The following is a 13,595-nucleotide window of genomic DNA, read 5'->3' on the forward strand; positions in this document are numbered from 1 at the left end:
TCAAAATGGATATATATGTTATGGCTAAGGACTACTATCATAAGCTTATAGAACAGGATGCAGAGGTCTTCACCTATAGCAGCCGTCTTTCTCGCAGAGCTCGTTGCGCTCACAGGTACTAGGATGCCCCCAGGTCTTATACTCAGCGTAGTACAAGCTTATGAATGTTGTGCAGCGCACATGAATGTGCTACCTGCATTATCCCGATTGGTTGTCCGCACTATTAAAAGCCTGTCCTGACACTTTGCCTGATAGCATGTTTCTTATAGCGGTAGCATTCTGGTTCCTGTGCTGTATTATCCTGAGTCTGCTTTCTGGTTCTGATCCCTGGCTACGTCTGACTACAATTCTGGTTCTGATCCCTGGCTCCGTCTGACCGTTCGTGTTCCTGTTACCTACCTGCCTGACAAATACTCCGCATTCCATTCCTGTTCTGTTTGCGGACATCTGTTAGTACATCTCTCTGATGTTCAACTTCTCCACATCCATTCTTGCCTGTATCCTAACCATCAGTTGTGGAGCTCCTCTCAATCCAATCGGAGTGGTAAGAAAATGCATTGACGTTTGTACTGCCTCAAGTGCTATTGGGGCCGGCTGTTCTTAGGGACTCCTGGGTCTGTCTCAAAATGCTTTGGATTTTCTGGACTTTGTTATACTGTGACATTTCGCGGTACCACGTCTCCTGATTTAGATTAATTTCCTGCTCTGATATTCTTTCTGTATCCTGCATTTCTGCCTGTTGATAGCAGAGCCATCTGCATATGTGCATATGAAACTTAACCTGATAAATCTGTATCTGATATCCTGCAACTGATACTCTGCATATACTGTTTGTTGCTGATCAATTGTATTCTAAAATCTAAAGTCTGTCATTTTAAGTCACACACCTTGTAATTTCTGCTGTTAACCTTAACAATGCCTATGAGCACCAAAGGTAATTTCTGTAAAGGATAATGTCATACATGTTTAATTTATCATTATGTGTTCCAATCAGTAGGGTCAGAGTCTACTGTACTGGGCTACTTTTATGCATTTCAATTATTTTATTTAAACACCCAAAATGTAAACACTACAAATAAAATACAGACTTGCAAAAGATTTAAAATCAGGTTATAAAATTGTCTTGTTGATCAGTAAAAAAAAAATGAAACTAAACCACCCTATTTGGCATTAGCAGACATAATAGTTGTACACTTTACAATGTAACATATATGTGTAGAAGCAAAAAGTACAAATAGCAGCAGTAAAAAAATAAACAGATAAATATCCAATGAGTTAAATATACCCAGCTGTTTATGATCAAGCTGAAATATTTCAGGCCATTTGCTATGCACAAACATTAAGCTATTTAAATGTTATCTGGATTGCAACATAGCAGTCATACTCACCATTACATGAATGCATACTAATACATACAGTACATCACCAACCACAATGTATACACTATATGGACAAAAGCATTCAGACGCTTGACCAAAACACTAACAGGGACTGTAATGACATTGTATTAAAATATATATTTTAATATGGAGTTGGTCCCCCTTTTGCAGCGATAACAGCTTCCACTCTTTTTGCAGGCCAGTCCAGTTCTTCCACACCGAACTCAGCAAACCAAGTCTTTATAGTACTTGCTTTGTGGACTGGGGCACAGTTATGTTGGAATATAAAAGGGCCTTCCCCAAACTGTTGTCACAAGTTGGAAGCAGGGCCGTCAAGAGGGGGGGGGGCAGGTACTAATTACCCGGGCATTTCAGGGGGCTCGGCCCGGGCCCTTGCGCTGATGATTTTATTTCTTTTTTTAAACTACATTTTTTTTTCTTTTTTTGCGGCGGCGGCGGGGGGGGGGGGGGGGGGGGGGGGGGCGGTCTCGGTCGTTGGTGGGGGGAACAGGGTAGTTAAAAAAAAACAAAAACATACTCACGTGATCGTGGCGCCGGCCTCCCTCCTCTCTGCTGCTCTGTGCTCCATTGCTCCAGACTGACTGAATGCCGGGTGTGACGTCATCATGTCACGCCCAGCATTCAGTCAGTCTGGAGCAATGGAGCACAGAGGAGCAGAGAAGACCAAAAAGAAGAGAGAACAAAAGGTAAGTGAAGGGAGGAAACCAGGGGGGGGGGTTCACAGAGAGGTTAAAAAACGGGGGACCAGAAGATAAAGAAGGGGAAGTTTACATACAACCTGAACTTAACTCTAGTTGTCTTTCAAGAAACTTGACATATTACAAATCATTGGCTGTAAAAATGGTTCAAATATGTAGAGAGAATATGGCATGACGAATTATTTGGTTTGTTGGTTGCCCCTTGGGACTGTAAGTTATATGTAATATTGAGTAAGGTTTATAGGATTAGACAAACTGGTAATGTTGGTGTTCCTTGGTACTTGTGGAGATCTATGAATGTATAGCAATAAATAGAAACAATATTTTGTAGAGAATCAGAGAAACCTTTAGACTTTGGCTATAACTATTTGATACATTTTTATAATTGATAATAGTTATTTAGGGTGACCAAAACAAATTGTAGTAGTGAGAATTATTAGTTGATATTGATAGAATTATGTATCTTCATGAGTAATCGTAATTAGTGAATATACCTAGAACATAATAAACAGGGTCTATTGTGTGTGTAGAGTGTATAGTACAATTTCACACTATTTTAACATTACAACATTATAACAATCTTGCTCGTTACAGTCAAAAATAATATTTTTCAAAACATAGCCAATAAATGCTAATAAGCAACAACCATGCCCACGGATCATAAGTACGCAAATGAATACTGACTTTATTTCTGTTCCCCAGTTTGTGTGGGGAACTGAACTCTTTGTGTACACACTGCATTCTTTCTATACTACACTGTGGTGCTAGATGTCCTGAAAGTCAGGGGTGCTTGGACATATGTAACGCTCCGGCGAATTGAAAGCCTAGTGATTTTGATGTGATAGCCATGCCCCCAAATGCATGACCACACCTCCGATATTTTTTTTTAGCATACTCGACTATAAGGGGGACCCCATGAATTTGTTGTACCGGGGCCCTGAATTCCTCTTGGCAGCCCTGGTTGGAAATACAGCATTGTCCAAAATGACTTGTTATGCTGAAGCATTAAGATTATCCTTCACTGGAGATAAGGGACCTAGCCCAAACCCTGAAAAACAGTCCCATACCATTATCCCTCCTCCACCAAACTTCACAGTTGGCATAATGCAGTCAGAAAGGTAACGTTCTCCCTGCAACTTCCAAACCCAGACACACCCATCTGACTGACAGAGAAGCGTGATTCATCACTCCACAGATGTTTCCACTGCTCCACAGTCCAGTGTCAGTGGTTTACATCACTCCATCCGACGCTTGGCATTGGTCTTGGTGATGTGAGGCTTGCATGCAGCTGCTCGGCCATTGAAACCCATTCCATTAAGCTCCCTCTGCACAGTTTTTGTGCTTACATTAATGCCAGTGGAAGTTCAGAACTTTTCAGCTATGTAATCAGCAGAGCGTGGCCGACTTTTACGCACCATGCGCCTTAGCAGTCGCTGACCCCGCTCTGTGATTGTGGTCTTCTGCTTCGTAGCTAAGTTGCTGTTATTCCTAAACACTTCCACTTTCTAATAATATCACTTACAGTTGACTGTGGAATATCCAGCAGGGATGAAATTTCACAAACTGTCTTATTGCAAATGTGGAAATAACTTATAGTCTTAAATTTAAATTTATTGAGATCTTAGTTTAGATTAAAAATTCTTTAAGATGCCATAAGTGGGTACAGATTTCAAGCTATCTGTTTGAAACATTTTTTCTTCTAAATTATGCCCACGAACACAGCTCCTGTTTAATAAAACAGCCACTTTGTATTATCCAGGGAGTAGCTACATTGTCACCACTTTTATATATGTTTTATCATCTTTCTATTTACTGACAAACTGAAATTTTGCTGACATTATTTAGCTGATCTGGAAATGTATAAAGTAAAATATTATTCTCAAAACTAGACTGGCCCAAACACCTGGAGTAGAGCCTGTTGTAGTATCAGTTATAGACATATTTTTACAGATTATTAGTAAGTTTACTGAGAATTGGCAACAATAACAAACATCTATAACTGTTTTGAATAAAAAGCATTTGGCCAAAAGCTAAGCCTACCCAAAGATAGTAATAATAACAGTTCCACCTTCAGGCTATGAGAACGAACTCAACTGCATCAATCTAACTTGTTGATACATTTAATGAATGTCTCACCTGACAATATTAGATAACTAAAATGTTAATTTAACCAATTGAAAGAACCCATTTTGAGAAAAAAACATTACAAACAAAACTGCATGCTGTGGAAGAAAGCTGGGGACATGTAATTGGAAACCAAACAAAAATAGAGATGGCTTTAATTCTCATTATGTGATAAACACTATGAACAACCTTCAAAATCAGTTTGATATACCTAAATACTTAACTGCACAAATGTATTTAGAAAAATAATTCCTTATGATGTATTTGCTGTGTGTCTCATTTCTCTTCATATTGCACATGCTTTTCCTGATGGGTATGAAAACCCTCTACCAGTGGTGAAATCAAGCCCCTCTCGTACATTACAAGGGTAGTTTATACAACATAAAAACATTTGTGTGCTGTGTTAACTTTAAAAATGAACACGGAAATAGACGCATGTTCCTTTCTACAGAAATTTACCCGGAGAAAAGACACAAATTACCTGTTAGTATGCTCTTTTTCCTTGTTTGCACGTACACAATCTTGAAACAAGGTCAAAGTCCTCTAATTAGTCGTAGTTTTCAGATTAATGTGAAAGAAATAATGAATACGAATAATACACTATATACATAAAGGTTTGTCGTGCAAGTTAAATGCTTTATTGAGTTACCAGTAATGTCTGGATTCTGGCTCAGTGCTTGCACTTAAAGCTTAAAGGGCAAATAATAACATTTGGGCATCTATCCTTTGAATGCCACTAACCCTCTATTTATCTATACCCCCTGCACTAACCCTGAGAGCCACATGCTGTGGCTGATTTGAGAGCGGACGTACATAGAAATTGAGTTCTAGTTGAGATCTGTAAATTGTTGTCGTATTTGCATTTATTTTAATTAATATTTTATTGTAATACTGTCAAGCCAATTTTTATTGTTGCAATGGATGAATTCTGCCTGAAATTATTATATACATTTTTTACATTAAATAACAAGATTATTTATTTTGAATGTGATTTGATAATTAAAGTTTCTCCCCAAGCCATTAGTAAGATGAATTATTTATATAGAATTTGATAATTAAGCTTCTTCCCAAGGGCTGTTAACATTTATATATAAGTTCTTACGTCTTGCGAGAAGAAAACAATATCTCTCTGTACGGCAGCTGGGAAACCCTTTTAGTTTTACACATTCATTTCTACTGAGTGCTCGAGTTTGGTTTTAAAGTCACAGCCACTAAAGAAAAAAAACTGTGCTTCTCTCACAACTATTCTGTGTAAAATAGCATAAACACATATATTTTATATGATCATAAGGTGAAAATAAGCCCATCTTAGGGAAAAAAAATTACCCTTTTTTCCCCCCTATCAACTGGTGCTTATGACTTTGAGTCAATATAGATGAAGGGCAGACAGGAAAGACATCCAGTCACTTGGCAGGAACCAACTTATTTAAATCATGCCTTTTATATAAACTGGTCTCTGTGGTGAACGGGAGCGCTGTGTTCAAGATACTGGGGCAGGAAGGTTGCAAGAAAACCCAGTGATGTAACTGAAATTACTAGGATCTCTTCACATCATTAAGTTAAATGAATAAAATAAAATCTTTGTTTCCCCCAACCTCACCTCTGCATGATTAAACCTCATTATTCATTGACTGTGACACTCACACAAAAACAGAGTGATTAATATGGCAAAGCTTCCAAATAATGCTAACCTGTCCATATTTTTTCTACTAGCCCCATGCCCACTTACTTTTTGCCTTAAGGATTTGTGCACATGGGTACATCGCTTGCACTGCACATGGATTACAAAGTCTGAGTGTAACCTCCCTCCAAACATTTAAAATTACAATATATACACTATATGGACAAAATTATTCGGATGCCTAACCATTACACCAGCAGAGATTGTAATGACATTGTATTCAAATATATATACTTTAATATGGAGTTGGTCCCCCTTTTGCAGTGATAACAGCTTCCACTCTTCTTGGAAGGCTTTCCACAAGCTGTTGGAGTGCTTCTGTTGGAATTGGTGCCCACTCATTCTGTACAGCATTTATGAGTTCAGGCACTGATGTTAGACGAGAAGGCCTGGCTCGCAATCTGTTCAAGTTCATCCCAATGGTGTTCAATGGGGTTGAGGTCAGGGCTCTGTGCGGGCCAGTCAAGTTCTTCCACACTGCACTCATCATACCATGTCTTTGTAGTCCTTGCTTTGTACTGGGGCACAGTCATGTTGGAATAGAAAAGGGCCTTCCTCCAAATTGTTGCCACAAAGTTGGAAGCATAACATTGTTCAAAATAATTTGGCATGCGGAATCATTAAGATTGTCCTTCATTGGAGATAAGGGGCCTAGCCCAAACTCTGAAAAACAGCCCCATACCTGCTCCACTAAACTTCACAGATGGCATAATGCAGTCAGGCAGGTAATCTCCCGGCATTTACCAAACCCAGACTCGTCCATCTGACTGCCAAATAGAGAAGCGTGATTTGTCACTCCACAGAACACGTTTCCACTGCTCCACAGGCCAGTGTCGGTGTACTTTACACCACTCCATCAGATTCTTGACATTGGTCTTGGTGATGTGAGGCTTGCATGCAGCTACTTGGCCATGGAAACCCATTCCATTAAGCTCCCATCGCAGTTTTTGTGCTTACATTAATGCCAGTGGAAGTTCGGAACTCTTCAGCTATGAAATCGGCAGCGTATTGGCGATTCTTACACACCATGCGCCTTGGCAGTCGTTGACCCTGCTCTGTAATTTTACGTGGTCTTCCGCTTCATGAAGTTGTTGTTGTTATTAAATGCTTCCACTTTCTAATAATATCACTTACCGTTGGCTGTGGAATATCCAGCAGGGATGACATTTCACAAACCGTCTTAGTGCAAAGGTGGCATCCTATCAGTACCACGCTTGAAGTCACTGAGCTCTTCAGAACGACCCATTTTGTATCACAAATGTTTGCAAATGGAGAATGGAGAAGGCTGGGTGCTTGATTTTATACACCTCTGGCAACGGGTCTGATTGAAACACCTCAATTCAATAATTAACAGGTGCGGCCAAATTCATTTGTCCATATTGTGTATATTTGACCATAGACCTTATATAACATACTAAGTCTCCTGTAGGAATACCAGATCTGTGTGAGTATATTTTGGTATAGATAGTTGGGGTAGCACTATCTGTGTAAAGCTTGGAAAAGAATAATAGATTAGGACATTTTTTTTCCAAGGAACATAAACATAGACTTCTGTCCCTGTAATGGTACAAAATAACTATGCTACTTGCATGTTTCTGTGGATCTGAACCTTAGAATACATGCCTATCTTGATGAAAAAATGTGCACAAAAAAATCAACAGTCAAATGTATTTATTTTATTACAATTATTTTATTAATGTCCTCATACTACATACAGTTAGGAAACAAAGATAATTAACTCAAATCTTACCTAGTTCTGCGTATAAGTAGCTTACTATACAGTAGGTATATTATTGTTTGTTTGTTTTTTTAACACTGACCATTATAGTCCTAAATTATTTCTCCATTGGTATCGCCCTTTGCAAACAGATTCAGTTGCTAGGGTTTATATGTGTGTGCTGTTAAGTTTGTAGCTGAATCTTGACATGGTAAATGTAAAGTGTTCACTTTCACCGTTGTTATTGCGAGATATATATCAAAAGAAAAACAAAAAAAACTTTAAAAGTCATATCTCACAATAATTCAAACGTTTCCACTGCCAGCACTAGCACTGAAAATAGTATTAACCAATATCCTCACCAAAGGATAGATACATTTTCTCAAGATATGGCTTGAAATGGGGTTAGTACAGGCCTGAAGTATTGCGATTTATTGCCAATAAAATTGTCATTAATTTCATTATTCTTACTTCCATGTGCTGCTTATATGAAATTCTCCAACTGGTATTCTTAAACCGGTGGTAGTCACTAACGCGACTACCACATCACCGACAATGACTTACCCGACTTGACAGGAGTGAAGCTCTAAAATGACAACAGAATGGTAAGTCCGAAAGACTGAAATGACTACCTGCCCCAATCGCGAGGAATGAAGAAGCCGGCACACAGAAAGTCACGTGACTTTCTGGGACTATACTATTATTAGGGGTGTTAAAGGAGTAATGCAAGGCTCCAGATGTACAATATTTTATAACAAGACTTCTACTTTCCACATTACGGATCCTTTACAAAGGACCGAGAGAAAATAAATACATGACAGACAAATGTGGGTGGTCGTGGTCAGGGAATAGAATCGCAGTGCAACAGTGACCATGTTTCAGTTCCCTGATATCAGTTTAAAGGCTAGCACAGCTAACACAACTATATAACATATTACTTTGCTTTAGTTAGTGGTTGCAATGGCCACCAGAGGTAGAAGTGAGTGATCAGATGGATTCTGCCATGATTCTAGTAGTCTGAAATGAAAGATGGCCCCATTGACTGTAGGCTGGGCAACTACAATTGTCATTTACAGAAGTAAATTATTTAAGGTGTTGGCGTCACAATATATTGAGATGACAGGTACATTTGTTTTATTTCACTGTCAAGAAAGGACATAGGTTGGCAACAGTGGTTGAAATATGACAGATATAAACACAGAAACTAAAACATCTAAAAAAAAAAACACATTACCCAAAGCCTTATTGTGATTTAGTGTTACTGCAACGCATTATGTTAAGTAAAGAGGTTAATTGATGAGGTTCTCAGTTTACGTTCTAAAAAGCACACAGTCCTCTAGGTATGCTTTACTTTCACACACTAACTATGCATTGCATCATTTCTAAAATGTCACCTCACACCTTGGGGAGCACATGTTCATTTTGTAGACAGATTAGACAAGTGCAAATGCTATTTCTTGCAAACCAAAGTACTTTCAGGATAGATTTTTATAGCATTTTAACAGAATCATTATAAACCTGAATTTATATTGTGACAACATACTCCACAGCACTTTAGATATTTAATCATTCACAACTGTCCTTGCCTGAGTGGAGCTTAGTCTAAATAGTCTACCATTAATACACTAACAGAATGTCGTGGGATGTGGGAGCACAGAGCTGAAAACCATGCAAACACTGGGAGAACATATAAATGCCACACAGTGCTCTGATGGGTACAATACCCAGCACTGTGGGGTAGTAATGCTAACCATTATGCCACACACAATTAAAATACATCCATTATAAACCTACTTGGTTTATAAGTGACACTATATGGAGTTGCTCTATAATGTCCTGTTCAGCTTATGATTCGCTAAGATTACTATTTTCTGATCTGGCAGTGATATTTAAGGAGGGTAGTTGATCTTTAAAAAAACATAAAATGTTCATTCTGAAGCAATGCATCATAAATCATAATCTCTGCGATCACATGCTCATACAACTGTTACCACTCTTAGACCCCCTTCTGGCTCCTAAAAGGTGCGGAATTTAAGGAAATAGGTTGCAACACTGCAGAAACCAGATGATGACGTCCTTTCTTGTAGCCTTACACTAAGAGCCGCATGCTTTGAACAAGTGGGGTATGATTAAGACATGCATTGGTGAAACAATGGTCATACAGTAAGAAGACATTCATAGTGGCTACAGAAGACAGTGAAATAAGTTACAAGCTCCAAATTAAGTTGTTTGCAATAAAAAAAAATATGTGAAATTTGAGGATTGAATCTTTCTAAACTAGTAACCTTGGGGTCTGGATAGTGCAGGCTTAGTCTTTATAGATCAGGGACGAATCAGACTTAAAGCGTGAGCTAAGTTTCCTGGATCACATTGTTGATAGTCAAAAATAAAACAACATACACTAAAATGCAATGTCTATGTCAAGGTAGAGTCCCAACAAATCCCTGGATGAAAAGAAAATGAGGTTATGGCTTTCCAAGAATTGAATTTAAGTGTTGTCTGTATTACGGAGTGTTAGATTATCCAGGATCACCACTAGAACACCCCACACCACCACAAATTAAAACTCATACTGGGGTCCATTTGCAGCAGCACTTTTATTCTTCATCTTTGTCTGAGGATGTGAGGGGTCCAAAATAAATGAAACTGCCAGTGATACATCTACACAAAAGCATAATATACAGTCAATATAGCTTGCATCTAAATAGTCTCTGGATCTTGGTGGTCATTCTGCATCTTTCTATCTTATCCTTGAGGCACTGACAGCAGCTGAAAGCAGATGATACATTCAATCAGCCAACTTGAGGGGGCGAACCAGACCTTGCCCTGGCGTACTCTGCCTGGGATGTATTTTGAGTCTTTATCGTAGATTATATATTGTGTACAAAACCTTTGGTCGGAGTCAGCATCAGCGTGGTAAGCTACAGTGTTAATAGTTTGTGTCACATCGCTATCTGGTTTTGGCTGGCGAATGAGGATTTGGCCTCCAGCAGCTTTAACTAGCTCAATCAGGTCTTCCTTTCTGTGTTCTTTGAAAGATCCGAGGAAGTAAAAATGACATCCATCCAGCAGTCTTGGCAGCTAAGTAAGATACAAATGAAGCCAAATTACACAAGAGAAGAGACTTAATTAAGATGCTTGAGGATACCATTCAGTAAGTTAGGGTTAAGTGACAACCATCAAAATAGGAAAGAAACATGAACTGTTTTGGTGAAGAGATTTCCCATGCAAACTAATGGGCTAAGAAACATCTTGTTAATAAACTTTAAATATTCATAACAGAATAAAAATTCTGTATTATTTACGGTGACAGTAAATATGGGCCAAACTTGAAATTAAAACAAAGTCATTTACATAGAGTACAAATTGGGATGTACAACACATCTAAATATGCACTATTTGTAGGGTCCACACATGACTGGGGGGCCCTTTAACAATAGTGACAACACTGACTGTGAAGAGGCCAACATGATTACACTGAAGGTGGTGAAGGTGGATTACATGAAAGGTGTAATCCATGAGAGGTTGAAAACGACACTTGAAACAGCTCCGATGAAGGAACATCCCGGCAGGCTACAATGACGTCAGTTTTAAGGTATCCACTGTCATTCTGGCTGTTAACATCGTAATTTAAGGAAGCGCTAGCTGTACAATGTTGTAGGCTTTGTAAAGAGCAATGTACATCCAGCACCTCCTTAAATTAGCAGTGAATGACAGTAGGGAACTTGAAACTGACGTTGTAGCCTGCCGGGATTACACCATCGGTGTAATCATGTCGGCCTCTTCACAGTTGGTGTTGTCAGTATCGTTATACTGACTACCACCGCCGCACATAAACTACAGTAATTCTCCACTGACCTAATTCCCCTTCAATCAGCATATAGGATGTGCAGTAATATTGCAATTTTAAGGTAGGACTCAAAGGAACATGTATTGTGCAAATGAAAATGTTACCACAAATCATAGCCTACTGTCACGTTTGGGGCACACCCTTAATTAATTTAAACTATCTCGCACACTTCTCATTTCAAGCTCATTTTTGTTAGTCAACATCGGGATTAGTGGCAAGTGGTAAATATTTTAATTCCCTCTAAAACAAAAAACAAAATAATGAATGGGCTTACATCGGCCTACTTATGCTGGCGGTCTTAGAGGCTGGTTAGAAAAATATGGATTTCCATCACCTCCAAGATGCTGCTCATTTTAGGCCAATTTCTTTACCTAAAAAGTCTGTTGCTCGCTATAAAATCAAGATCACCTTCAATTAAATGCAATTTCCACCCCATCTGACCATATAAATATGCCCTCCCACATTTCTTGCAGATATGGTTGTTCACTGTGCAGTTCACAATAATTTGCTCTTCATATCCACACATGTTCTCATAAAAACATGTGTGCTGTCTGCAATACAATTTTGCGATGTCACAATGCCACTTGCTGCTTTGCAAATTACCCCATTTATCTAGCATTTGAAAAAAACTTACAATATGTTTTAGACTTATTGAGCCAGTGGGTTGTTTTACATCAAGCTTTGCACCTTGTTCCATCTGAACTTCCTTTTATCTGCAGAACAATGTCCTAGAATGTGTATTATTTATTTCCAGTGAAGCACAAAAAGCTGACTGACTGATAGTACCATCCCCAACATGGGGATCAAAGTCAAGAGTTTCTGGCATTTCTGTCTTATTTGTTTAGTGAGAAATAGGAATCTGTCATTTGGGCAGTCACAAAGATCTACTAAATAATGGCTGTTAATAAAAGAAACAAAAATGTACCAGCTGTTGTCTGTTGAGGCGAGTCTGTGAGGTCCGCCCTGTACCTCGTGCAGTTCTTCTGGTTCTTGCCCACATGACTCCAGGCAGGCCTTCACCCCTGAATAAACACATAGAAATTCTACATATGGATTTCTTTGTGTCCAATGTCATTATTTTACAATGCTTTACTAGTGGCTTAGAAATGTGGTATCGACTGTGCTATAATATATACCAGAATATCTGTCATTATCTCCATTTAAACAGTCAGAAATAAAACAGATATACAACACTTCAGCGGAATTGACAGAAGTCAGATTTTAAGTGCTCGACTATACCTTAAATATTCAGGATGCACAATACATGACAGTGTCTATTTACAAAGTGTCACTCTTTTTATTATTTCTTGTCCCCCCTTGGTGGAACCCAGACTGGATTAACATCTACATACAGTTAGGGGCCTTTTGTGTCCCAGTAACTTTTAGCCCACATGAAATCTTTAATAAATATTTTCTTCTAACTACAGGGAAGATTTTATGATCTAAGTAAAAAAATGATGGGCGTACATATATACTGTATATATATATATATATATATATATATATATATATATATATATATATACACATATATATATATATATATATATATATATATATATATATATATATATATATATACATACATACATATATACACATACAGACTATAACACACACTTTAAATGTACTGTGGAATACTGTGCAATTAAGAATACCCACAAGAGATTAGAACAGAACATTCAGCTAACTTATTGTGCACAGATATACTGGCTAATGATGATCCATTGGTATCCTCTCAGAGTTACTCATATTCTCAAAAGTCACTACAATTTTTCCAGAAATAATTGGGATCCACTCAGGCAAAGGAGTCATCTGAGGAACAGATTGCATTGTGGACAACATCTACTTTTTCTCCAGCCACTAGAGGATAGACATGTATAATTTCTGGGTATCTTCTACTTCCATTAATATCTCATTTAACACAGATATATAACCCTTCCTAACAATACCTAGTATTCTCTAAATACTTAAATACACAGACTAGCTAGATACTTTGTTCCTCATCCATGAATAGCTCCTGTACACCATCCCAATATTTAAGTTCTCATTTCACCCCAACGCACTGGTGTATGATAGAACAATTAATTTAAATAGCTGTTTTATCACTTACAGGTTATGGTTT

The 13,595-nt window shown here is 38.2% G+C and overlaps 1 protein-coding gene across 1 annotated transcript in view; it reads right to left on the bottom strand.

Annotated features, from left to right (window-relative positions):
- Nucleotides 1-8,739: 8,739 nt before the first annotated feature.
- Nucleotides 8,740-13,595, bottom strand: part of BARD1 (BRCA1 associated RING domain 1) — a 45,925-nt gene continuing 41,069 nt past the window's right edge. Inside the window, 3 exon segments of the mRNA XM_075180330.1 lie at nt 8,740-10,701; nt 12,396-12,418; nt 12,421-12,492. Of these exon segments, the coding sequence (XP_075036431.1) occupies nt 10,366-10,701; nt 12,396-12,418; nt 12,421-12,492 (431 nt within the window). The 3' untranslated portion in view covers nt 8,740-10,365.

This window comes from Mixophyes fleayi, chromosome 7 (assembly GCF_038048845.1).
Source record: "Mixophyes fleayi isolate aMixFle1 chromosome 7, aMixFle1.hap1, whole genome shotgun sequence".
In the NCBI taxonomy this organism is placed as follows: Eukaryota; Metazoa; Chordata; class Amphibia; order Anura; family Limnodynastidae; genus Mixophyes; species Mixophyes fleayi.